The following is a 27,286-nucleotide window of genomic DNA, read 5'->3' as shown; positions in this document are numbered from 1 at the left end:
TTCTGAATGCAAGGGCCTTAACACATATGCTATATAACTCAGGCTCTGGTTTTACAGTGGTTTCATTACCAACCATAAAAACTGCAACAGTGGAACTGTATAAACAAACTGAACAGTGTTTTCACTGTAAAACATGAATGCAATATAAATATTTGTCTTTCCCTTCTCTCAGCATCTGTAATGAGAGCAGCAAATTCATGCCATATGTTTATAGCGCAAGAAAAAATAGATCTCAACAGTTCATCCATGTGGATGCGGGTAAAGCTATTTAATGTTTTTAATTCATCCATTTGCTTTTCCTCATAAATTTCTCTGCAAATCACTACAAAGAAGCCCTCTTGCTATTGTTAGTTACTAACATCATTGCTGTGTTTAAAGGTGTGCCTGACAAGAAGACAGTAAAGACATTATCACTGCAGAAATCTATCAAGATGAGTTGCTCTGACAGGCTGAGAAACATCAGTATGGGTACCTGCATTACCAAGACAGAATGCCAAAAACATACACAATTTAGAACCATAACGTCTATCAATGACTTCAGAAGTTCTAAAGCTGCAGCTAATTAGCTCCTCCATTAGCAGGCTGTGTTTCAATATATTGGAACCTTAACTTTTCTTAGAACTGCAAACACATTTGAATACTGTTCAAAGTCTTGTTTGTTACCATACAGCAATTTATTTACAAGATGTACTTGGAAGGTGGCATAAATAGCTTTCCCAACCACCATGCCTTCAGTCTCCCTCAACATTGGAAGGGTCATTGGTATAGATTACATACTGAGAATCCATTTGTTTCATGCAGCTCAGAGATGACTGAAGTTTGATTACCACCAACCTCGTCTGGAACTGCACTAGTAAGACCAGTTCTCATCTAAACCACATTAAAATCAGCAGACAGACAGTAACTTAAAAAAGGGTAAGGTTAGGCCTTTATGATGTAAAAAGTTTGTGCTGTTAGTTATCCTATCCCTTTTCGCTATCTTTATTTGCAGTCTCCAGCTTTTTTTACCAGACTCAGAGAACTGAAGAAACTTGCTCCTCACCACCACTGATACACTGATGATTTTACTACAGTGTATTTTATAATATAAAAGCATGTACTCTATGACAGAGAGGCTACATCTACATGTGCCCCAAACTTCGAAATGGCCATTTCGAAGTTTACTAACGAATCGCTGAAATGCATATTCAGCGCTTCATTAGCATGCGGGAGGCAGCGGCACTTCGAAATTGACGCGCCTTGCCGCCGCGCGGCACGTCCAGACTGGGCTCCTTTTCGAAAGGACGCCGCCTACTTCGAAGTCCCCTTATTCCCATGAGCTCAAGCGAATAAGGGGAGTTCGAAGCAGGCGGCGTCCTTTCGAAAAGGAGCCCAGTCTGGACGCGCCGCGCAGCGGCAAGGCACGTCAATTTCGAAGTGCCGCTGCCGCCCGCATGCTAATGAAGCGCTGAATAGGCATTTCAGCGCTTCATTAGTAAACTTCGAAATGGCCATTTGCGTGGCCATTTCGAAGTTTGGGGCACGTGTAGACACGGCCAGAATGACCTATTCTACAACAAAGCAATACCTCATTACAAAAATTGTCACACTTCTCTGAACTAATATTATAATGGGAATGAGATTACTCCGCAGTGAAGTATTCTGAAATACCCATACTTGGTTTATTAGTATGTTACTTTTTGGGAGTGTTTATTCATCATAAAATTTAGCAGATTTGTAACAGAAGTGCCATTCTGTGCCATTTTGTGTAACTCAACAGTTACTGATTCTTAGTTGCAGCTACCCCCCACGTACCCACAATCAGCTGCCTCTCCCCAGATAAACTCATTACACCACCTATGTTTTTTGAAACATCCTTTAGGACTGTCTACAACTGACTTCTGCAGCTTCCTGCTAATCTGTCACACGGAGTCCATTATCCACTGAGAACAGCAGTGGAAGTATAGCATCTTTAGTGGATTTTTCCTATTACAGCATCCTATACATAGGACTATGACAAGGAAAAAAAAACCCATACAGGTTTTGTGGCATTCTTGGGTAAAGCAGAAGCTCAACGAATAAGCACCAGTGGGTAGCAAAAGTTTCATCTCATCAAGATTAACATGCAAGGTTTCAACATGCTGAAGGCAGAACAAGAGTTTTTGCTTCACACAGGTAAATTTATTTTCAACATGTATAGTCAATAAACAGAATCAAAATCAACATCTGAGGCTCACTGTTATAATAATCCTCTCTCTTCTTGAAACTAGTCTAATGAACATAGATTTAATCAAAAGTGCTGCCTGCATTCCTTGCAAATGGGACACATACACAAAGCTTCAGTATATAGTATGCTTCCTGTCTCTGTATATTTCTGTTAGACTACAGCTGGAGAGCTAAGCTCCAAAGATCAGATTTTACTTTGTCAAAATAACTTAATCAGTAAGTGCCAATCTACCATTCTTTATAAGAGCCACCCTCAGGTGGACAATACTTTGAGCCAAGAATGGAGGCAGGTCTCAAATTTCTCTTGCTGTTCTGAGTCTCAGTCGTTTTCTGGACTTTTTTCTGTACTCTTATACCTACTTTTATACCTTGTAAGCATCTTCATGTAATGTGAATTATTTTTGCTCTTAAATTTCATCTCTGTTTGGAGTAACTAATCTTAACGGAGAAAAAAAAAAAAACTATAAGCATTTCTTCAGACCTTTTGTGAAGAAAAAGATAATAAAATACTGAAATTTGATAAGAACATAAACATGCAAGTTTCTCAACATAAAAAGCTATCTGGTATTGTATTAACCCATATTTTGAAGAATTTTCTTGAGAATATAGTTAACATCTGGAGCTATGTAGTTCTGTCCAACTGTTATTATACTCAGTTAAAAATGCATTAATAATACAGTATAAAATAAACTCCTAACTCCTCTTTCTGGATCATAGATTTCAATGTTCATCAGAGCAACTTTGTGTACTAACAGCACTGTAGTGTTTTTCATTAAGTCTTAAAGTCAATTAAGCTGCGAATTGGAACCATCATTCCTCCTTTGTGAAGTATTGATATTCTTTCTTGGCTGCTTTAGGGCCTTTCCACTCCTCAAAGAGAGATGTGTTTGACAATTTATGATTAAAATTAATTATAGCCCTAAAATTCCAATTTCCTTTCTTCTGAGTAAGAAATTATCAAACTCAGTTTTAAACTGATATTGAGCTTTATCTGCATGGGCAGCTTCCATTTTCAAGACATCTGTAAAGCAATCCAAGTCATTCATTGGTTTGATTCCTTTTGTAATATATATATCAGTCCATACCAACATACTCCACTACTATTTCCTCAAATGTGGAGTGAAATGTTATTTTATTTTTTGGTTTCCATAAAGCTTCAACAGCCACACATGAAAAGTTGTTCTTTTTTACATAGAGAGAGAGCGAGCAGGTAATTATTTCTGTATTTGCAGTATCACCTAAACTTCAAGTAAGTAGGAACTAAAATACCACAAATAAAACAAAAAAACATTATGCAGCTACCTAATATAGCAGACATGTTTTCAAGTGTGATCATTGCAGAGCTGGTATCAGTATGCACAAAACAGACTTTTGGACCCAATGAGCAAAAAATTTGTGGTTCTCTACATTTGTCTTCAACAACCAGCCAAGTTCTCCCCAGTGGTTTTTTTAATTTATGGTGCAGCTGCTCATCTGTCAAACCTTGTTTTTCTGGATATCATTAGTATTATCCCCAAGTTCTTTTAGATCAAGTTTTTTCAGTCCACATGGCTGCTTTAAGCTTACTTTTATGTATAAATTGCAACATTTGCTGAAAAGAGAATCTAAAATTGATATTTGTGTAACAATAACTGATTTGTTCAGCAACAAAAACCACCACCAAAAAGAGCTCTCTACTGATACTTACAGAACCTACATTTTAGGACACTACTGATGAGAATCTCAAATCAAACCCACCAAAAGGTCAAGCAAGTTATTCAGATTGCTCTCATAAATCCATTTGAGCATAGGGTACTTCATACACCTTATTTTATCAAATTCCATATTATAACTCATATCTACATATTTAAAATAAGAATTATATTTTTCCTATAAAAAGTGTATCTATCTATCTATCACACACTATTATACATAGACAGAATAAGTTGAACTTCTCTCATTCAGCACCCTCAGGTGCTGACAAGTGCTGGATGAATTTGCTGCATTATGGGAGGTCAATATTGTTTATCACATTACCAACACTTTTACTGTTTACTGGACTCTTAGAAGACATTTAGGACTAAATTACAGTAAACGAGAGCACAGAACACAGAGAGCCAGGACTGGTGGCTGTAAACAAATTTTATAGAACCACAGGAAACTTGGCCACACCCACGATAAGTAGTCACTCAGCTATCGAAAATCATGCCGGCTTACAGAGTTTGCTGGCTAGGAGAGTTCTGGATTAAAGAGGTTCAACCTATAGTTCAATTCAAGAGAATCAAAACTTTGAACAAAAATATTTATTTCTTTAGTTTCTTTGTACTTGAACATTCCTGATTAAAGTAAGCAGAATACTTCTCAAGTTCATGACAAGCTGCAAATGCTCAATATATCTTAGTATCTGGCCCTACATTAGCAGAACATAAAGGCTGCAAAGCAAAGTATTCTATGTAAGAAGTGTAAGCTTTAAGGAAGAATGCATAACCTTAACTCTGCCCACTTATGTGTTTATAGTAAAAGAAAATAAGAACGACCACACTATTTCAGATGAATGGTCCATGTAGCCCAGCATCCTGTCTACTGACAGTGGGTGCCACCTCATACATGAGAAGGAATGAATGAAGAGAACAAGGTAATTATTGAGCAATCATTCCCCTACTGTTTAGCCCTAACATCTGGCAAACAGAGGCATATGGAGACCCAGAGAATGAAGTTTATCCATGACCATCCTGGATAAATAGCTGTTGGTGAACCCATCCACCAGGAATTTACCTAATTTCTTTTGAATTCGATTATAGGTTTCACAACATTCTCTGGCACTAAATTCCACAGATTGAGTTGTGTGATACATTTCTCAACTGTTTTTTAAAATGTTAGAGGACACTAACACCTGTAACAGATATATTACTTTTGTAAACATACCATGTTCATTGTAACAATACATGTGACATTTTCATGAATTTTATAAACGGCAGTACACATTTCCAAAATTGGCACACATGAAGTGTTTCCATCAAAAAAAAAAAATCACATAAAATTAAATGTTGTTGAAGACACTCATGGAAAATTTCACAGAGCAATAGCATTAGGTTTCCATTAATATTATTAAGTTTCAAAAAGCTGCTTTATCCACTTCATGGGAGACTTAAGGGGATGCAGAATTCACGTTTGTACCATGCAGATTAATGACTCAGTCCCACAAAGAACTATACATACAAGCAAATTTACTCACAATGATAGCATCTCTGATTTCACTGGAGCTACTCCCAAGAGCAAAATTACTCATGTGTGCTAAGATTTGTGGGATTCTACCATAATATGGTATATTTCCAAATGCAGTCCTACATTCTCAAGTTAAACTGAAGTGAATCAAGTCCTCTTGAGTTAAACTGAAGTGAATCCAGACCTCTAACTTCCCATAGGAGCACAAAGTCAAGACCAATTAAAAGCTTTTCTTTACAGCAGGGTACAGTATTTACTGCCCTGTAGGGGGAATTCCACTAAATAACATTGTCATGTTTTCTTTAAAAAGGCACTTTCTTCAGGAAAGGGGAATTTTCTGGTTAACAAGCTTCCACACTTCCTTATAAAAAAAATATAAAATTATTACAAAGTATCAAATCTATTATTGCAATAGATATCAGATTAATCTAACCTGCATAAGTATTTTAAATGTATCTTCCACCGTTCTTGTTTGTAATAAGAGAGTGTTGTGTCTCTCCTTCCCACCCATTCCCCTTTTTTCTCAAGATTTGATGTAAATTTTAAGCATCTTGTAATTCACTAACTAATTCTCTCCTGGTTACACACTCCAAGTAATTAAAGTTCAGTAATAAGTTATTCTTTCTGCTCCAGCACCTGCATTTCATTTGTTCATTTTGCCAAAGTCATAAATCTGAGGGACTGTCAAAATGCCACAATATTAGTGCAATAATCAAAGTTAATTAGTGCCTCTCAATAAACAACAGCAAAGCCATTACCAAGGTATACTCTAGCTACAGTCCTCTCAGTTTCCAGATGAGATTGTATTCTAAACAATTATAATCTGAGAAATGTTAGTAAATAAATGCAGCTGTTTTAAGTAATTTGAATCAAGACAATCTTCACTCAATTACCAATTCATTAACTTTCACTATACACGTATTACACAAGTAGTCTGGTACTCCAGTCACCTGCACAAAGTACTAAAAACAATTGTTGCTTTCACTGACTTCTGATATTTTGAAAGAATACTTTTTAAATGAAATGTTGTGACAGAATTCCTCCTCTTGCTTGGTGGGTCCCACACTTATTTGGCGGATTATTTACATCAGAGGCTTACAGCCACCCTCAGGTTACACACCAGTTTGCTGTTTTGTGAAGTTACAGACTAACACAGCTTCCCCTCTGAGGGCTAATCTTCAAGTGGTCCCTTAGAGATTCCACTGGTGTTATTGAACAAAGGCAACAAGAAGCTTCCATTTCAATTAGGAACTATGGAAGAAACAATGTTAAAATACAAGATTTTGAACTCATCTGCCCAAGAGAGGGAAGACTTTAATCCAAAACACCATTTCAAGACACTGGTCGTCAAAAATTATTATTATAATTATTATTGTGTTATATATCTAATTACAAGTGGTTTGCAATCACAGTAGCACATTCTATATGACTTCTACTAATCTTTTTGTGGATGAATAATCCTTTTGATTCATTTAGTGTACCATCTCATCTACCAGCTTTCTTTTCCAGAGCCCATAAGCATGAATCACTAGCTGAACCCTGTACAGCATACCTGGTAAATCAAATCTCTCTTATTATATGATTTCTGACCAGCATTTACAGAGTTCCAATAATCTCCAGTACCTTTTCATTACATGATCCCCTATCAATATTTTCAAATATTTTCTATAAAACATGATAATTTCAAAACAAGTGTAGTTTCTTGATTATTATCAATTGTTTGAACGTCCATGTTTCACAGCTGTAATTTAAACACAAACCAAACATAAGGTTTTAAGAGTTGGAATTTAGACTAATTTGTGTCCCTTCTCGTGTGTTTATTCTTCCAGAATGTCTCTTTCACTGTTATTCTTTTGCTGACTTCAGCTTCTGATCTTCCATCTCCTGTACTGATGCTTCCTAAGTAGCAATAACATCTCTCTTGCTGAATGGCTATACTATGCACTATAATTTTGTATTTTTCCTAAAATCCTTGCATGTTACCATATTCCTTGCCACATTCATACATAATCTCCATTAACTTCATCAGGTCTTCTTCTGAATCAGCCAACAGAGCTGTGTCATCTGCATAGCAATTATTCTATTCTCCATTCATCTTAATACCTTCTTCTGCTTCTTAATTTAATCTGCCATTTGCTACTAGTGTTGAATAAAGTCAGTGACATTATACAAACATTTTCAGCTTCTCTCTTGATCCCTTTTAGATTTTCATTTTCCATTCTTATGTCCCTCTGATTCCAGTATAAATTGTTATTACTCATGAGTTTGTAGCCATCAGTCCCTACAAATCTTAGTATACTGAGTAATTGGTAGGAGAAGAACAATTTCCCAATTTAAAAAAAAAATCTCACAAATATACTGTTTCCCCCATTATGGCTGATCTTCCAGTTCATAATGGCATTTAGTGTGCCCATTCAACATTTTAAAACATATTGCTTGCTTATTTCCTTATCAATCTTTTCTTGTATTCAGCCTTGAACAGCTCTCAAAAGTATTGTAGAGGCATGCAATATTAGACTGATTGTTCTGTAGACATTACAATTCACAGTGTTGCTCTTTTGGGGGGTTTGGATACACAGGGAGGTTGTAATATCTTTGGCAATTTTGCTGTCTTAAGCATATTCTTCATTCATCTGACAGGGCTTACAAACTTTCATCCCCTATGCTTTTAAACAATTCAGCCAGTATTCCATCACAACATAGTGCTTTTCCATTCAGCTGTCTTTTTATTGCTGCCATGATTTCTTCACCTATTACTGGCAAGCTTACCTGATTCAACTCTAATTGAGTTTTTTTTTCCAGGACTAGCTTCGCCACATAATTCCTAGTCACAGTACCTCTCATTGTTCCCTTTAAGGTCTATCAAACATTGCTCATGGTTCATTTTTGCAGCCTCCACAGACACGTGGAGGGAGGATCTGGATGAAAACTGACTCTCAGTGTTGGCCTGGAAGTATTCTCTATGGTGCTGTGGAAGATGTTCAATAAGAGATGCAAACTTGTTCTAATTTGTGTAGTCATAGTTGTCTATGATCACCTAATCAGTATCTGATCTCAAAATAAGGGTTGCAAGAAAGAAAGCCTTCCATCCAAAAAAGGTCTAATCCTTTCTGGTCTTAGTCATAAAAGAAGAACTGGAATAATGCTGTCTACCCTGCCCATTTATAGCATCCACTATGAGGGAACTGGTCAGAACGAGAAAACAAAAATTTCTGTATCTCTGAGGGGAACGTAATACGTCTTATCTACCCATTTACAAAGTGGCATGATGGGAGCAGGCGTTTACCAGTCTTTGCTGGATCCATTAATGGGCAGTACAACCCTGCTGGGTGTTGCCAATAGTAAAACGTCCAAGAATTTGTGATGAATCTAACTTCATCACACGCTAGGTGGAGGGAGTCCATCACTCTCTACACAACATCCTGGAATTCATTAAAATTATCTGCCATCTATAGTGGTGGTGGTGTGACTGCCTTATCCAGAGATGAAGACAAAACAGGGCTTTGAGGGGTAGCTTTTTTGTCTTCCCCCAGTGTTCTGTTCCTCAGTGGTCTCTGCAGTTGAGGAGATGTGTGTGACAATCATTTCCTGGTATAGTGGATCTGGATATCTAGCAAATTGCTGTTGATAAACCACATATCTTGGTATAGCCATTGGGATGGTCAATATGGAAAACATGATTATGTGCAAGACTGATCCCACCATCCCTAATGTGACTGAAGGTCTATGTCCAAGTATGTGTTTCTGTAATTATGAGGAGTTGATGAGGAGGAGAGTAAATCTAATGTCTCCTTCATCCTCCTCAATAACCTCTCACAGAGGGACCCAAGTAGAAATGGGCAGAGAATCCTGCAGTACTGGGAAGCACTGGTAAACCAAGAACTGAGGTCTCAGTACTGAGATTTCATCAGTACCAATAAGCAGTGAGGACTCCAGGGAATTGTCAGTGTTGGATGAGCTGAAGTAACAGAATATCTGTAATAGCTAGTGGGTCTGTAACAACACAGCAGCTGACTTGGGTGGTACCACTGCAATGCATAGGTGTAAGGGCTGAAGGCCTGTGCTTCAATTTCGTGGGAAAGCACTGCTGGCAAGTCTCAAGTAAAATGTGCCAATTTGGAGACAAGCGGCAACAGGGCCTCACTGGCACTGTTTCTCTGAAGTGCCTCAGGATCTTCCTGCTCTGACAGTACCACACAAAGTCTTTTGCCTCCATGGTACCAAGTAGAGAAGTCGAGGCCACTAATAAAATAAATCTAGCAGATTGTTAAAGTCTCTGTGGAATTCTTCTAGAGTCTCTATACCATGGGTCCAAATCATAAAGATGTCATCAATGTATCATAAGTAGAGGAGGGGTAATAGGGGACAAGAGCTGAGGAATCATTGCTCCAGGTCAGCCATAAATATATTAGCATATTGTAGGACCATGCAGGTTCCCACAGCAGTTCCTCTAATCTGGAGGTATAAGTTGTGCCCAAATTCGAAATAATTGTGGGCAAGAACAAAGTTACAGAGATCAGACACCAGATTGGCTTTGGTGACATCAGGGATGGTATTCCTGATAGCTTGTAATCCATCCTTGTGCAGAATATTAGTGTACAGAGCCTCTATATCCATGGTGGCAAGGATAATGTTGTCACGAACTTTTCCAATGTTTTGTAATTTCCTCAAGAAGTCAATGGTATCTGATAGATAGCTGGAAGTGTTAGTGGCATAGGATTTGAGGAGGGAATCCACGTAACTTGATAGTCCGGTGGTGAGGGTGCCAATACCTTCTATCCCTCCTACTCACTCCTTTGCTCATCTTGATAATATTTTTCTGATTTGTCAACCTTGATTACTATTTTGCTTCTCTGTCTCTTAAATATTGAGTCTGTTCTGGTATGCCTATGATCTGAAGAAGTGGGTCTGTCCCATGAAAGCTCATCACCTGATAAATTATTTTGTTAGTCTTTAAAGTGCTACTGGACTGCTTTTTGTGTTTTCATAGTATATAGAGTAGCACAGCTTTCTCTCTGTTACTTTCCCTCCCTTCAAAGTTAACTTCAAAGTAGGAGACCAGCTTCAAAGTCCTTACTCCATTCTCAGGAATGGAGTAGTGCCCTACTTCAAAGTTTAACTTTGAAGTAGAATGTGCGTAGATGCTCTATTTCGAAGTAGCAATCTCAAGAATAATTAAAGACACATTTAGATGCACCTTTTTTCCTGTCACCAATGGCACACATCTGTCTTAAAAATTTTAGCATTAAAATAACCGACTACAGCATGATGATGCTTAAAATTAACTGTATATTAACATGATAAAATGGCGAAGCCCCTTTGTTCTTCCTATAAATACACTAATTATTTCACTACCAAGAAAGCTGTTTTCTTGAATTCTGATAAGTGAAAAACAACATCTATTAAAGTGCCCTAAACTGCACAAAACAACTTCATAATTACACATTGTTCTGAACATGATAGAATTCACTAGGCATTGGAAAAGTAGATGCGTTTCCTTACCCATTCTTCTAGGATACGTTGAACAGCTTCATTGGCTCTTGACATATTTCTGCAAGCAAGGATCACATAGGCACCATGGAGCGCAAGAGACTTTGCAGTTTCAAATCCTACGGTAAAATAAAAACATTAAAATGAAAAACAAAAACAAAGAAGAAAAAGATGAGTTTTCATTGAAATAGTGAGAGTTGTATCAATGCGGACGGAGCCTGAAACTTAAGAATGTCTTTAATATGCATTTCCTTCCTTCTGGTCAGTCGAGTCCATCTTTGTTAGGGCAGATATGCAAAAAGATGACAGACACTTGAGTATAGTTAAGCTACGCCCAGCAAATGCCTGGAATGCACATATATGTCAAGACTGCATACAAAAAAGTATCTGCAGTACTTCAGGACCATAAAAATTTGGTACATACAAAAGTCCACCTGCTCTTACAAGTATAACACCCTAAACCCCTGCCCCAGTTTCCTCACTTGTAAATTATTATTCATTTTTATTACCACAGAACCCAGAAGCTCCACTTCTTACCTCACAGAGGCCATGTCTACACTATCCCCAAACTTCAAAATGGCCATGCAAATGGCCATTTCGAAGTTTACTAATGAAGCGCTGAAATGCATATTCAGCGCTTCATTAGCATGCGGGCGGCAGCGGCGCTTCGAAATTGACGCGGCTCGCCATCGAGCGGCTCGTCCCAACGGGGCTCCTTTTCGAAGGACCCCGCCTACTTCGAAGTCCCCTTATTCCCTTGAGCAGATGGGAATAAGGGGAGTTCGAAGTAGGCGGCGTCCTTTCGAAAAGGAGCCCCGCTAGACAAGCCGCGCGGCGGCGAGCTGCGTCAATTTCGAACCGCCGTGGCTGCCCGCATGCTAATGAAGCGCTGAATATGCATTTCAGCGCTTCATTAGTAAACTTCGAAATGGCCATTTGCGTGGCCATTTCGAAGTTTGGGGCTAGTGTAGACATAGCCAGAGTGTTTATCAATTTGAGTGAAATCCAAGCCCTTTGATTTCAATGGGAGCTTTGCCATTGACCACCATGAATAGGATTTCATCCTGAAAGCCCATGATACACAAAGAACTGCAGCATTATTATGTAAGTGCTAAAAGTGAACATAATACAGCCCCAAATTCTTTCTTCAAAACTGAGCCCACAAACTCATTTGAAATTATAGACTTGTTTCTTACCCACAATTAAAAGAAGAGCTCAGTTTTATTGTTCCTCCTCAATGCTTCATCGTGCATCGAATGGAAGTATATATTGCCACTTTTGCCAAAACAGCATAGAAGGGGATAAGGAGAGGGGGCAGGTGTGTCCCTCTTGGATGGGCTGAACATGCTTAGAGCTAATCTGTAATTGGGACAGATCAACAGGGCAGTGATTAATCCAGCAGAGGTCGATAAACTGAGCACTGATTGCTCTCCCTCCAACTCTGGTACTCTGCCAGAACAAGGAGTCGATGGGAGAGCTTTTTCTGTCTATCCCAAGTGGTGTGGACCCCAGCAGTCAGTAGAGCTAAGATACGTTGATTTAAGTCACACCACCACTGTAACTCGAATTGCATCATTTAGATCAACCTATCCCCACAGTATGGACCTACCCAGTATGGGGAAATAAAATTGCCAGCCAGTCGACAATACCTGTCTCCCTTATGGATCTTCCCTACCCCTTTTATTTGTTGAAGGCTTGTATTTTGACATTGGGGTACACAATCCCAAGCTGATGTTAACTGCCACAGGTTCAGTACAGTTAATGGAAATGGGCCTATAGGTTGGGTCACTAACTACGGTTCTACATGGAGCAATTTGGTTTCTATTTGTGAGTCATGCTGCATTATCACTGAGAGTTTCATAAGAATGAAAGAGAAGTTTCCATCTAGCTGAAAGAGGCAACTCACCATAACAGCACTTAATGATTTCCAATTAGATAAGCTTAAAACTAAAACAATCAAATCATACTGCCCAGCAATTTGAGTATGAACATATTAGAAAGTCACAGAGAAGGGGTAGCTATTTGTTCCAGTTTTATGTAGTTGAAAGCATATTCATGTTTTCCTTTTAAAATTTGTTTATCAAGGAAAACCTATTAAATTATGCTTTCTCACTTCCAAAAATGCTCTGGGGCAAAAGAAATTCAGCTACAACATAGGGTATAACAGGTTATAGGCTCAACAGACACTAACCAAATGTATATCATCCTCTGCAATTACAAACTTATATTTAAGCTCAAGCAATTCTCTTGTACCTCTTTTTAGACCATTCATTGTACTAATCAACTTAAATTACCTGGGAAATTCACTGTATGCACATGAATGTACCCTCAGTATATGCAAAGGATTTTTCCCCTGTTCCTAATTCCATTTTGAGCACATACAGCAGGGTAATTTTAAAATGCAACAAATGTAGCATGTTATACTGCAACATTGTTGGCTAGCCATACGCTAGCTGATTTACAAAAAAGGACTAATTTTATTAGTTCTATGTATTGCTAGAATCTGGTTTGAACCCTTGAGAATTATGTCCTTTTGTATTGTAACACTAGCAGCATGGAGCTTCTGACCACTTTAATTAGCTAAATATAACCACGCTTAGTCAAGTCTATCATGTACCATAGTTTGTGCAAAACAATTAACTCTACAACACTCACATTTTCAGTTAATAACTTGTTTCTTTTTATAAAAATATGAAGCATCTGACAAAATTTAAAATTGAAATGAAGTTACATATTGCAATTTAGATAATTTTACCCTACACATGCAAACATCATAAATGGTAAACTATCTTAAACCAACAAAAAATCAGGATTAGACAAAAATGAAGAAATATACACCTTTAAACCACCCAGAACAAAACCTACTTTTAAAACAGCACAAAATGAGGAATGGATCTTGATTTGTAACAACTGACAAGTTTTTCAGGGTAAATTCTGGTTAGTGTACAGAGGTAGAGAAGGATGTTCCAGTGGTTCGGGTCAAACCTTGGGACACTGCAGATCTGGACTTGATGGCGTATTCTGCCACTAATTAGCTATATGACTATGGTCAAATCATTTATAGAGGCTATGTTGACACAAGATTGGGAAAATTGACCACAGGTATGCATTTGTAGCTATGCCAGTTGCATAGCCAAAATCAACATAGCCGTTCTGCTAACCTGTCTGTCTATACGAGGAAGGTCGAAAGGAAAGTTTCTCCCATTGACCTCCCTTACTCCTCATGTCTCGCAAGGTGTACAGAGGTCAACTGAGACCCCTCATACATCGATTTTGTGAATCCATACTAGATGCTTAAAATTAAACCCTGGAAGATTGACCCTAAGCAGGTTGCTCTTCCATGGTAGTGTAGATGTACCCAGAGTCTTGATGCTTCAGTTATTCATCTGTATAATGGGAATAACTGCATTTCCCTATCTCTGAGGGGTGTTACGAACATAAATATTGTGAAGCACTCAGAGGCAGATTAGGACTTTATAGGGCCCTGGGCCAGAATAAATGGACCACTTCCTCTGCCAGCGGTCCCCTAGCCCACTTCCTCCAACCTTCTGCTTCTACTGACAAGCATGGTCAGGGCACAGGGAAGGCAGGTATGCCAGGCTGGTGGAGCAGGGCAAGCTCCTGTGCCTCAACCCCACTCCCTGGCAGTAGTGCTGGCCAGGCAAGCATGGAGGGTTTGGACATGGAGTGCCCTTTTTTCTCCCATGGCCTGAGGCATGAGCCTCATTGGCTAATCCACCACTGCTCAGGATACTGTGCTAATGGGATTCACTTAAGATAGTCAGAGAAAAGGATGACTAGCAGCAATGTATCCTCTAATTTTATTCCAGGCAGTACAGAATACATTTTGTTACGTATACCCAGACATGTGTAGGTCTGCATCACCAATAGAAACACATGCAGCCAGGTGTGGGTACTCTGCTAATCACCTACCTGGCATCTGAATCTCTCCTGGGTGGCTGCCCACAAGCTCGTCTTACAGGGAATACTGATTAACAGGCATATCTGTGTAGTCATAATCCAACAACCTGAGACCAGGAAGGGTCTAGCAGCAAAAAGGAAAGAAAGAGGTGGACAGACAAAGAAGAGAAGAGAGGAAGAAGGAAGTGGTCTGGGTGCACCTCCGCAACCACCACTTCCTAACACTGGGGCTAGCAGAAGTAGAGAGACTAGAGAAGGGTGTTGGACTAGATGTCCTCCAGAGGCCTCTTCCAACCCTATGATTCTCTGAAGAGAGGACTGAACAAGTATGGCTGCCCCAGTACAGTTTTCCAGACTTTTATTTACATGCCAGATTTCAGCTCAAGCAATTGGTGAAATTCTGGCTCCACTGATGTCTATGAGAATTCTGCCATTGACTTTAAGGGGACCAGGATTTAACAAAATGTTTACAGAACAAATAGAAGCCCTGAAAATGGCCCTTGATTACAAAAAGAAGCTCCCTCTGCAAACTAGCCATTAAAGAATCAGAGCCAACGTGTGGCCTCGCTCACTGTGCTGCTCCAGCAGCCCCCAGAAATAGTAAGGAAGCAGATGCAGCATCTGGAACCTTGGCATGGGGTGGAGAGGAAGAACAGCTCATGAATGGTGGAAAGCAGAAACTGAAAGGTTCATGAAAACAAGAGCTGGGGATGTAGGAAGTACAGAAGCAACAAGTGGGAAAGCAGGAGCCAAGCGTGGTGAAAGCAAGAGAACAGGAGCAAGATGCTCAGAACTGAAGCAATCAGGGGGCAGGCAAGAGAGGGCTCTCTTCATGGATGGGGAATCAGTACCGGCACTAGGGATACACCAGCTAAGTGATGTCGACAGGTATGTTGTAAGGTAGCAGAGGATGGCGTTGGTTTGGGGCCTGGAAGAATGTGGGTGGGGGTTGTAAACAAGTGGTATTTTAGTACAAGGGACACTTGTGGCTATCAAGAAGAATAGGAGACAGCACTGCCGTCACCATCCTCTAGAAACTGGTGGGACCAGCTATGAATGCAACATTCATACGGAGGAGGAGGTGCAAGTCTGTATCGGCTTCAGGAATTTTCAGATCAACACAAGTAACCTTAACATTCTCAAAGTCGCAGCCTGGGAGCCAGCTGTGGCCTGAGCAGTTCCACAATACAGCCTGCACATAGCTGCTCCACCATTTCCACACCTCTTCCTGCTTCACCTTCTCCCCCAGCACACCGTTTCCTTCAAGCCCTCTCCCCCAAAGGGCACAGGCTCAGAGATTACCCAGGACGTGGCACAGGACAGCAGCAGGAGTTGGGTCCCCCTGCACTCATTGCGGTGGCAAGACCTGCTCTGCTCCATGGCCATCTCGTCTTTCCACTTCACTTCAGCAGCAGAATGTCCCAGAGCAAGCTGGCTTGTGAGATGGTAGTGGAGCTGAGCTCAGCTCCTGCCATTGCAATGAGATGCATTGCCAGGGGTGTTGCACAGGCTGGCAGGCAGGACCAGGAGACATGGGGTGTGAGGAAATACACACATACACACACACGCACGCACCCTGTGAAAGAGGAGTACCTGCTGCCTCACTAGGAAGATCTGAGGACTGACACTGGCCCTAGGGTAAACTGAGTTTGAGAGCCCTGAGCTAGGTGAATTGGCAATGCAATGAAACCAATAAATGAAATGTATCGATAAATACGAAGAAACAGACATTGGAAGGTGAAATCTAACTTACTGATACACAACACCGGGTTCTAAATTAGAAGTATTTCCTCAAGAAAGGGATCGAGATGTCACCGTAAGCAACTCAATGAAGACTTCCTCTCAGTGCATGAGTACAGCCAAAGATTTATGTTAACGATATTACAAAATTCTCTAAATCAACAACATGATCTTAGCAAAAGTACTATGAACTGTACTGGTCATCCACACTCAAAAAGGTATTGCAGAATTAAACAGGGTTCAGAAAAGAACAACAAGACTGATCAAGGACCTGATGACTCTCTTGTACAGAGTGTGAAAAGTTTGTGATTGTTTTACCTTAGAAAGTTGATGAATCAGAGACTATGATATAAGTATATAAAATAATGACTAGCATAGAAACTTCAATTCTATCCATGACATAACCATAAGAACAAAGGGACATTCAACTAAATTTATGCATAGAAAATACAAACCTGATTAAAAGATAAAACCTTTTCAAAGAAAATGTATTTAGTACTCCTGGGGAGATTCTGTGCCAACTTAAAAACACAAAACAAAAAAAACACCAATCACAGAGTATTTTAAAAGCCTGCATATATAATTTGTTAATATTATAATCATACCAATTTCAATTATTTTGGCAATATTCTGGTCTGAGCCACTCTGAGAATTCCATTTTTCTATTAGCAATAGCTTGTTTCAGTGACATTTTGTGTATCTATAATAAGCAATGCTTTTTTCCCGTTAGTGAAAAAAAGAGACTGGGGGGAAGCTTTTGGTATGATCCACTTAGTTTAACCGGCAAAACCAGTAACCCAAGTGAAATGGCAATCCACTGGCAGCACAGATATTATGCCACCTGTGCTCCCCACTACTGACATAATAAGCAAAGGAGGCTACTAGAAAGAGGGACTGAAGTGTAACCTAGATGCGCGAGTGAAAATTAAAACAGACCACCTGGCTCTGTCGCTATAAAACTTAAAGAACAGCCCTAACAAAACAGAAATATACTACATTCACGTGAGTTAACACAGGTTGGACCTCTCTTGCCCAGCACCCTTGGGAACTGGACAATGCCAAATGAGAGAATCTGCCAGACCTTGGGAGGTCAGTATTGTATAGTACATCACGAACACTTCCACTACTTACTGGGCTCTTAGAAGAAATTTCTGGATAAATTAGAGTTTAATAACAGCACAGAACACTGAGACCAGTGGCTGTAAGCAAACCGTATGGGACCACAGGAAACTTGTCCACAACCAGATAACTAGTCAGCCAGCTAACTAAAATCATGACAGATTACAGCTGTTGCTGGACAAGAGTGTTTTGGATTAGACGGATTCAACCTGTAGTGACTTTTCTTTTAACAAGAGAAAATAAGCCACATGCAAAAGAAAAAAAAGCAGTATATTTAAAAACACGTACTCCTGTACTAAGGGTATAATTAGTTACAGTCCTCACAAAACAGAATTACTACACAGGACAAGGAAAAGGTATTTCCAGAAATATGACAAGGAAAATTGTGTGTTCAAAAGAATTCCACTTTTGAGGTACAGCAGAATTACATTTAAATTCTCCATGCAACACAGTGTTGAGGCAATAATATTTTGTAAAACTATACAATAAATTCCAAGTGACTGCCCTGCAAATCTCAAGAGGCAAAACTGACCTGAGGCTGGCTACCACTGCTGCCACTGCTCTGGTTGAATGAGCTCTAATCTGACCCTCAAGTGACAATCCTGTTTAAGAATAACAATGAGAAATACATGAAGACAAACATTCTGACACAGTTCTCTTTGTCAAAGACTGACCCTAACGGGTTGGTAACAGAACAAACAAAAAACTTAACTGCTCAGGATTCGGTATGGGACTTTAAAGCGCTCCACCTATAAATAAGAAGGCTTTTCTTTATCTAACCCTTAAAAATGAATTGTCCTTCATACTACAGTAAGGGAAAACATGGTCTGGGTGAGACAATACCAATGGTGCATTCAGGATGTGGCCTTATTGTTAAGGAACCCAGTGTGCCTCACCAATTTAAAAAAAGATTTTCACTGCAGCTTGACTCTACTTAATACTGGGTATGTCTACACTGCAGTAAAAAAACCTGTGGCTGCCCCAGATCTGCTGCTCACAGCTCCGGTTGGCTGATGTTTACCATTTCAGGCTCCCAGGGCAGTGTAAATAACCAGCCTCAGAAGAGAGCTCAGACTCTGAAATGGAGGTATGAGGGTCTCAGAGACCGGTCTCTACCTAAGCCCAGATGTGTACACTGGTAGTCCAAGGCAGATGACATGAGGCAGCCATAGCTATTTTATTGTAGAGTAGACATACTCTAATAATTCTGAATGTAGGAGAATCCTCTTCAGTCCCTCCCCTTTCCTACACATATCCTCACTTGAGAGCTAATATGTTAGATTCCTAGGTGTTACTACTCTCCTTCCTGAGATCATGATTTTCCCGGGTTCACATCTTGCTAGTTACTGACTAACATCACTGACCTAGATTGATTTGGCATACTGCAACAGAACTCTATTAAATCTAATAGTGCAATGTCAATTTACACTTAACTGTGAATATGGCACTCCACCTAACAGGTAAGTGCCAGCCTCCTTAAAGCAGTCAAGATGGTATATCTAAAATAAATAGAACTTTTTTCAACTCTGGTAACTTGGCAACAATCATCCTGAAGTTGTTCTTCCACATTAGTCATCTTCAGAGTGCCATGTAGTTCAGCAGCCATTGCACAGGGCCAGTATACCTGGTTTCTTTATTGGGAGGTGTCAGTCCCCATAATGCAAATAGCCAATTTCCACAGAACAAGTTGTCTCTTACTAAATGATTAGTAGTTCTTAGACTTGCTTCATACGTTTTCAGACCATCATAGGATGCTCACTTAGTTACAGCCAAGGTAACATTCACTTAGTGGGCAGAAAAGTAGGTCTACTTTAAATAAATTCAGCAACCTTTAGGGAGAATGGAGCACAATTTAATTATGGAATATCCCACAAATGAATGATGAAGAGCTTGCACCAGATGTTTAAGCAATCTGAAATGCATCCTTAATCCAAGTCTCCATAGGAGCTAAGTATCACCAAATACCAAGAAAAAAGAATTAAAAGATGAAAACTAAAATGTGTTAAATAATAGTGATTCTATTACAACCTTCCTGAATATTGACATAACCACCCATTAATACCTAGGATCCAGGTGTCTGGAGACCTCCCTCACCTTCAAAAACCCTTTTTCTCTGTGACATCAACTACAAAATAGCCACAAATGAGAAATCCAACCCCCTCTCCTATAGCCCAGTCTCCAGATGAAAAGCCTAAAGCTTTTTGAAAGTTCTCCAAAAACCATCCTTTCACTCTCCATCACCCTGTAATGGAACTCTCAAAGCCTTGTAATTATAAATACTTGCACATGTAGCATACATTACATTTAGAACCCTCCTGAGTTTTATTGAGAGCCGTATGTCACAGGTGGTTTAAACATAAAAATAAACTAATAGAGGCTGCAGAAGAAAGATTCTCCCCTCCCACAACGGAGTAAAAGGAATAAATCTGACTAAGTGAAATAAAGTTGTCTGTCAGATTGGAAGTGAAAAGTGTTGGCCTGTTTCTGTGTGGTATGTATGTTTCATCCCTTTCACATGCTAATAGATTACTCACAATTTCTGAAATATCAGAAACCAGCTCTGACTTCGCTAACATGAGCATATTCTATTGCTAAACTAACATTGTTTTCGCAGCTGTGTTTGGTTCTCTTTTCACTGTTATGGTCTGTATTTCTGCTTCTTAAGGCTTTCAGAAAGGAAACCTGACTTGAAGCGAACTGATCTGTCACAAGAGTCTCCAGTCGTACACTCCCATTTATAAGATCCTAAGCTTCAGAATTGAACCAGACCATCTCCTAGATTATGCTTTCCTTTTGAGTACAAGGATGTTAAGACAAGGTCTCAAAATTACCCTTACATAACATTAGGATTTTCAAAAAAAGAACAGTGATAGTTGAAAAGTGCTATTTCTTCCCAACATGTCATGTAGTAAGCTTTCCATGCAGACAAGCCCTCAGCCTGGAAATAAAAGGTGCATATTTATTATAAAAATGAGGGTGAATAAAGATTGGAACAAAGTAGCAAGACAAGAGTTGTTATAGCCTCTCCATCGCTGATGATTTTAAATCAAGACTAAATGTTTTTCTAAGGCTGTGTCTACACTTGCCCCTAACTTCAAAGGGGGCATGGTAATCAGGGCCATGGGAGATTACTAATGAAGCGCTGCGATCAATACGCAGCACTTCATTAAGATAATTTTGCCCCATGGTAACTTCAAAGTAGCACCAGCACTTTCAAGTTGCATGGCTACATGCATGCTGGCACTTCGAAGTTTGACGCTTCGAAGTTGCTGTGGGGGGAGTATTAGCCTAATGAAGTGCTGCATATTCACCGCAGTTCTTCATTAGTAACCTCCCATGGCCCTGATTACCATGCCTCCTTCAAAGTTGGGGGCAAGTGTAGACACAGTCTAAAGGATACAGTTTAGGTAGTTAATTCCGGGAAGTCCTATGGCCTATGTCATGCAAGAGGTCAGATTAGGTGATCAGCATAGTCCCTTAAACTTCATAATCCATGAGCACAAAAATAAAAATCAGCAGCTTTTACTAATATTGCAATCTAAAACATCAGCTATTAAGTGAAATTTTCTTGATCAGAGTATAAACTAACATTTTTTCTAACTCCTTACAGAGCCTTACAGGCCATTTGAACTGCAACTTCAAGACCACATGGCTCCCCAACTCTGGTAATGTGCATTATTCAGACAAGCCAGTGGGCCCTTCTCTGGGCAAAGGGACACGTGCGGGGGGGAAGGTGGGGCTGAAGGGAAGAACAATGTGCCACCCTTTTTCCAGCTTTGTTTCTCTCCATGGTGTTGGTGCTTTCTGCTGATCTTTCTGACTCTGCACAGCACAGAGACATTATACTTTTTACTTAGATTGTAAAATCTTTGAGAAATAGCCATTTTGTTATGCATTTATATCTCTAATGCAGCGGTGAGCAAAACTGCAGGCCATCAGAGTTGTGTGTGTGGCCCAGGAGACATTTTGCTCACCATTGCCTATGTTCAGGGTTGCCAGATTCCACCAGTATACATTCATGTAATTTTCCCCCCCAACATCAGTATTGCTAAAGTAATTACTAGAGTATTATGTAAAGCAAAGACACTTAGAGAGGTTCATGCTGACATCATATAGCATTGAATGTAAGAGCCACGTCCTCCCTCTGCATCCAATCAATCAAAGTGCTGCCACAGTTCAATTGGCACATCCTGAAAATTCTACATACGCAAGTACAGGTAGCATAATTATCTTAGCCCAAAAGTGTATCTTGGTTACAATAAGTCTTGCAGCCTATTGAGGTGAAGGATGGCCATACTCACTAGTGTAGGTTGCCTGTGGCTGGGACACTGAGACACTCCTCCAATACAAATAAAAATACTCACCCCTGAATTTTCCTGTACATGTAAGCACAGCACAGAACCAGAACATTGGCAGTCACCTGTGATTTCTCTTTACTGAAGTTATTTGTGCAATTACAAAATATCTTTTAAAACCTCAAAAATTTTGATAAACTATAGCCATTTTTACAAGACCACTCAAGCTATATCAGCAACAGAACCTCCATTTCCCATCCAAATTTAAAGATTCCACTACTCACTGTTCTACAAATCTGCTTATTGAAAAAGATTCACACACTCAATCTTTGTTACTGAAAACAATTAGAGGTTAAATGGGAGGTGGGGGCAGGGGAAGGAGGGCAGAAGGTTCTCGGGCCATGAACAAACCTACCACATTCATCTTTCGGGCTGCAAAGGCTAGCTCAAAATGACACCTTGTAAATGAAACACTGACAACTTTTACTATAGGTATTACATACATCCCTTTACTTCCACTTGTTCTGAACCTTTCATTCACAGCTGTTTACAAAGATGGTATAATCCCAACTCTCCAAGGAAGACAGCAAGGCACAAAAAGATTAAACAGCTTCTTAAGATCTTGACAAGTCCATAAGTACAAGTAGGAATAGACCCCAGTCTCCTGATTTCCAGTCCCAAGTTCTGTACCAAAGGACCAAATGATTTCATATGCAGCAACACTTTCTTCTCCCTGACCAGCCACACCACATGCAGCAGAAGTTAAATTATTTGGTTTTTGTAAAGCTGCACCATCAATTTTAGCCCTAAGAATTAACCACAACAGATGCATTTCATAGCTTTATATTGGAAATTGGTTTTACTCAATATGAACACCTTGCAATAGCAGCCAGTGGTTCCCATCAGGAACGAACCCCATTATGACAGCAATGCCACTACAAGAAAAACTTGAAGTACCACCCTATAGTTATGGTTACTAGCCACTCGCCATTATAAGATCAGTTTTCTGATTAGCATAAATGGTTAGTTTGGGAAAACCATAAGCAAAGTTTTTCATGCTGGACATCTGGCTCAACACACAGAGGCCTAGCATGCACCCAGAAAAAAAACTTATGATTTAACAAAAATGTTGATATACAGTAAATCAGATTGTAACCAAGTATTAGTCACCAAACCAAGATCTGAGTTTAATATAAATGTCTGGATGACTTTTTGAGCAGATCTTTTTCAGCTATAGAGGATGGGCCACATTAGACAATTGTTTAGCTGTCCAGTAGTCTCTGGGTATCAGAGGAGACTAGTGTACAAACAATTTTCAACACAGTCCCAATTCAATCCTTGACACCTATTCTTTGGCTTATTTCCACACTTTGATGAGGTCTTCCTAAGTAGCCTAAGGGATTTAGACACACTTCCATTAAAATTAAAATGGAAGATTTGTCTAAACTGTATAAACAGCTTTCAAAAAAACCCTCAGCCTTTGTTTGTTGACTCTCTTAGTCCCTTATTCTGTCCAGGGATAAAGCATGCTCCTATCAGGAGACAAGATTGTGCTTAAATGTTCTTACTGTCTGAAAGATGTGGCACCACTGCCTTGCTAGCTACCGCTTACGGCATCCCGTTACTATCATTCAAATCCCTTGTAGAGCTTTCCATATGTTTTCACTATCTTAGATCATGATTTGCTAGCAAACATGCAATTGTTCAATTTGAAATTTATAAATGCCTGTTTTATTAAGCATGGGCCAGCTCATGTTTTCTTTCAGTTGATTTTATGTGAGAATTTGGCTTTCAGCAAAACAGTCGCAGCTATATCACAAATTGTTATTTAAAAGAAAAACATCTGAATTTGGCACTCGAGTTTATATTTGGATAGTGTTTTTATAAGAATTTATTTGGATCAATTTCATTTGCATGATATTTTATTTACTACTTTGTTTTGGTAGCTCTTCATTCCTTTGGGTGCTGTAGCCCCAGATTTCTCATGTGTACCTTTGAACGTAACACCTGAGCAGACAGCTTCACAGTAGCTAGGCATAAGTGACAAGCCACACCTCAAAAAGGGACATCTACACAGTTACCATGATGGCATGATCATAATGATGCATGCACACATGCAATTTTAAAAATCTGAGCCCTGTAACTTTTTTAAAAATAGTGACCCACATTCCCCCATTTTATTTGGATTATTTCTCTTAGAAAAACATACTAACTGAAATTATCACATGCACGTTTATTCTGAAACTCATATACGTAATGGACAGTGGAAACATATTGCTATGCCTCGAATAGCTTATAAATCCCATTTTTATATGGCAAAGAGAATTGTTGTCCATAACTAAAATCTATCTTCAAAAGAAGAGGATAATCCTTCTCACTTTGACTTCAATAAGATGAAGATTGAACTTGAAAAACATGAGTCAAGTTTGACACAGGTGACTACAATAGTGCATATTTTCTTTGTGAGGCAAACTAAGATGACTCAGCTACCCATGGATAGCTGATCAGAAGTATTAACAAACAACCTGCTTGTAAATGCTCTTACTTTGACACCTTCCAAGGACACGAAATGAGGGCACAATTAAAATATTGCAGTGTTACTGCAGTGTTATATATACCTTACATATCTTTTACTCCCGATAATAGTATAAGCTAAACTCTCAGTAATAGGTTAAAAAAAAAAAAAAGAATTCACCTAAGATTAGTCGAAAAACTGTTTTGAACATACCAGTTGCTAACACCTGCCATTAGCAACAACTGTTCAAAGCTTTTCATTTTGTGAAATATTGCTGTCGAGAGATTGTTAGCCATCTTGGCCACTAAAACTAATTTGTTTCCATTTCTCTCTTCTGTTCCTCCTACCCAGGAGAGCTGACAGACTCACTAGGCTCCCGAGGAAGGGCCGGGGCAGCTCCATACTCCTGGAAAGGGCGGGGTCTTGGACAGAAGAGGTGGGGCAAGGGCAGCCAAGCATCAATGCTGGCCAAACTGTACCACATATATACATGACCAGTCCTCAAGGCTACCCAGTGCTCTGGCAGCAATTTAAAATGCCTGGGGCATAAACCCATGACAAAAAAATTACACAGAGGGGAAGTATGAAAAGCATTCTGTTTTTTTGGGGTTAGTAGGGTTCCTTTTCCCCTGCAACCGATTGTTCGGTCTTACCTGTTTCCTTATGTGGTCTGGATCAGACTCATGGATTGGCTTTGTATGGAATGTTTTTTTGATTGGATCTTATAATCTTCCCATTAAGCGTGCATATATGTGCACACACAAGGGTGGGGTGGGAATTTGATAAAAGAAAAAGCAGTTGCCGTGCTTCAAATTACATTTTTTCTCAGTGATAATTTCAAAACATACACCAGAAGTTTCAGACTAAGTTAAATAGGAAGGGAGCCAAAAATGTCTCTGGTTTTCTTTGAATGCATGGACCTCCTGTGAGCCAAAAACATCACAGACTTCACCACTGCTGAGCTCAGTCCTAATTAAGCATTTTTAAAAAAACCAATTAGCCAAATGTTTTAAACCTCCTTTTCGCAAGTATAATCACACAATGTTAACATCAGAAGTAAATTTAATAAAATTAAAATGGATTATTTTATCTAAGACAATAATTAAAAGACATTCTGTGCTGCTGGCTATAGTGAGCTGGATCCTACAAGCACTACCCTATACGATTTTCACAATTTTCTGAGTTTTATAGAAGACTGTTATAAGCTTTACTTGCATAAAATTTGACCAGACCCATTTTCTTAATCTTAACATTTAATATTCATTTACACAAACACCATAGTGGTCTAAAAACTGCTAGGTATTTTACAAGCATATAACATAGGGTACTGCCCTGAAGAGCTTACAATCTACTTTACAGAAACAAGAGCGAAAAAGGATGGAACACAAGTTTGCTTGGTTCTTCCCAGTTCCCCACGTGCCCTCTGTCTTCTTGGAGAAAATGTGGATGAACTATACTAGTCCTGTTCATCTACCAACAGATGACATTAACTACAGTCATGAATCACTTCAAGATCCTGGGGAAATCGTTTAATATCAGCATGTTGCAGTTCATCTTTTCAGAGATTCTTCAAGTGTAAAGAAGACTGATACAAACCAAAGAAGGTGGCTGGAGTGTGGTGGTTTGGGGATTTACACAGCATTGGAACACCTTTTACAATCAGAGCCTCTTTGGATTAGATGGGCTCCATTTAAAACAGAACATGTATCAGCCTCCCAGGTTCAAAACTGGCAGGCCTTTAACTATGTAGGAAAGAGGGAGAAGGGCAGCTGTTATGTAACGCAAACGATCCATGAAGTTGTTCCAACATACAAAGTAAGGCAGGAGATGGAGTTGTTCTGAAACAAAAGATGAAGAATAAGAAGAGTTAACATATAGCATCTGTACACAAATGCAAGGAGCATGGGAAACAAGCAAGAAGTCTTTAAATGATAGTGCTGTATCTGAAACTGAGGCCTTTTCTGCCTCATTTTCAAGCAGCGGAAAATATTTTAGTGTGCGTCTCTAAATATGAAGTTTCTGTAAAATCAGCTACACTGATGTCTGGCCACTAGCAGTTGGAACTAGGCCATTGACCAGTGTAGACAGCCTCAGTAGAAACATTTTTCACCTCAAACTAGACATACATGCTGAAAATATTTTATAAGTATGAATTGTTTTGCCAATTCCTTCTGCGCAATTTTACCGTATGAGATCCAAAAAATGCACTTCCATATGAAAATGTACAGCTACAAATTCTGAAAGCTGGTGGAGAAGCAATTGCATTTAGAAAGAAAGAGACACATACTGGTCAAAAGCCATGAGGTCCTGTATTCTATTTTAAACTCCACCAGGAACGGTTCTTAATATTCTGTACTACAGAAACATAAAACCAGATTGTCACTCCCTTATGAAATAGGTAAGATATTTTTCAGGTGAAGAAATAGAGGGTCAGAGCTTAAAACATTTCACTAAAAGCTGCATAGCATCCAAACTACCAATACCTATCCCCAGTTTGCTAGACAACAGGGCTCACTAGGTCAGTAAGATTCAACCTCAGTTTCTTAAATGTGTAAAAACAGGTCAACAATACCTACTCACTTATCACTTCTTACAAACACAGATTTTAAATCCTCCATGTTTTTGGATGCTATCTTATTAATTATTGTTCCTCTGTTGATTTAAGAATTTCTCAGTGTCTGTTTTCCAAAACACAAACATAAATTAGGCTCCTACTTCCCATTACTTTCTAATGACAGACATCTCGCTATCCTTTGTGCTTTTACACTATCGACACTACAGGGACATGACTGGAATG

The 27,286-nt window shown here is 39.3% G+C and overlaps 1 protein-coding gene across 6 annotated transcripts in view; it reads right to left on the bottom strand.

The window, feature by feature from the left end:
- WWOX (WW domain containing oxidoreductase) overlaps positions 1–27,286 on the bottom strand; it is a 768,476-nt gene that overhangs the window by 708,849 nt on the left and 32,341 nt on the right. For 5 of the 6 annotated variants that reach the window (XM_075009261.1, XM_075009262.1, XM_075009265.1 and 2 more), the window contains exon 5: positions 10,912–11,018. In XM_075009261.1, coding sequence (XP_074865362.1) covers positions 10,912–11,018 — 107 coding nt within the window. Of the gene's footprint in view, positions 1–5,713; positions 5,771–10,911; positions 11,019–27,286 lie in introns of those variants that run through there. The other variant, XM_075009266.1, reaches the window with a different exon arrangement.

Source organism: Carettochelys insculpta, chromosome 14 (genome assembly GCF_033958435.1).
Source record: "Carettochelys insculpta isolate YL-2023 chromosome 14, ASM3395843v1, whole genome shotgun sequence".
Lineage (NCBI taxonomy): Eukaryota > Metazoa > Chordata > Testudines > Carettochelyidae > Carettochelys > Carettochelys insculpta.
Note: the sequence above shows the minus strand (reverse complement) of the source record. Positions and strands in the feature narration are given on the sequence as shown.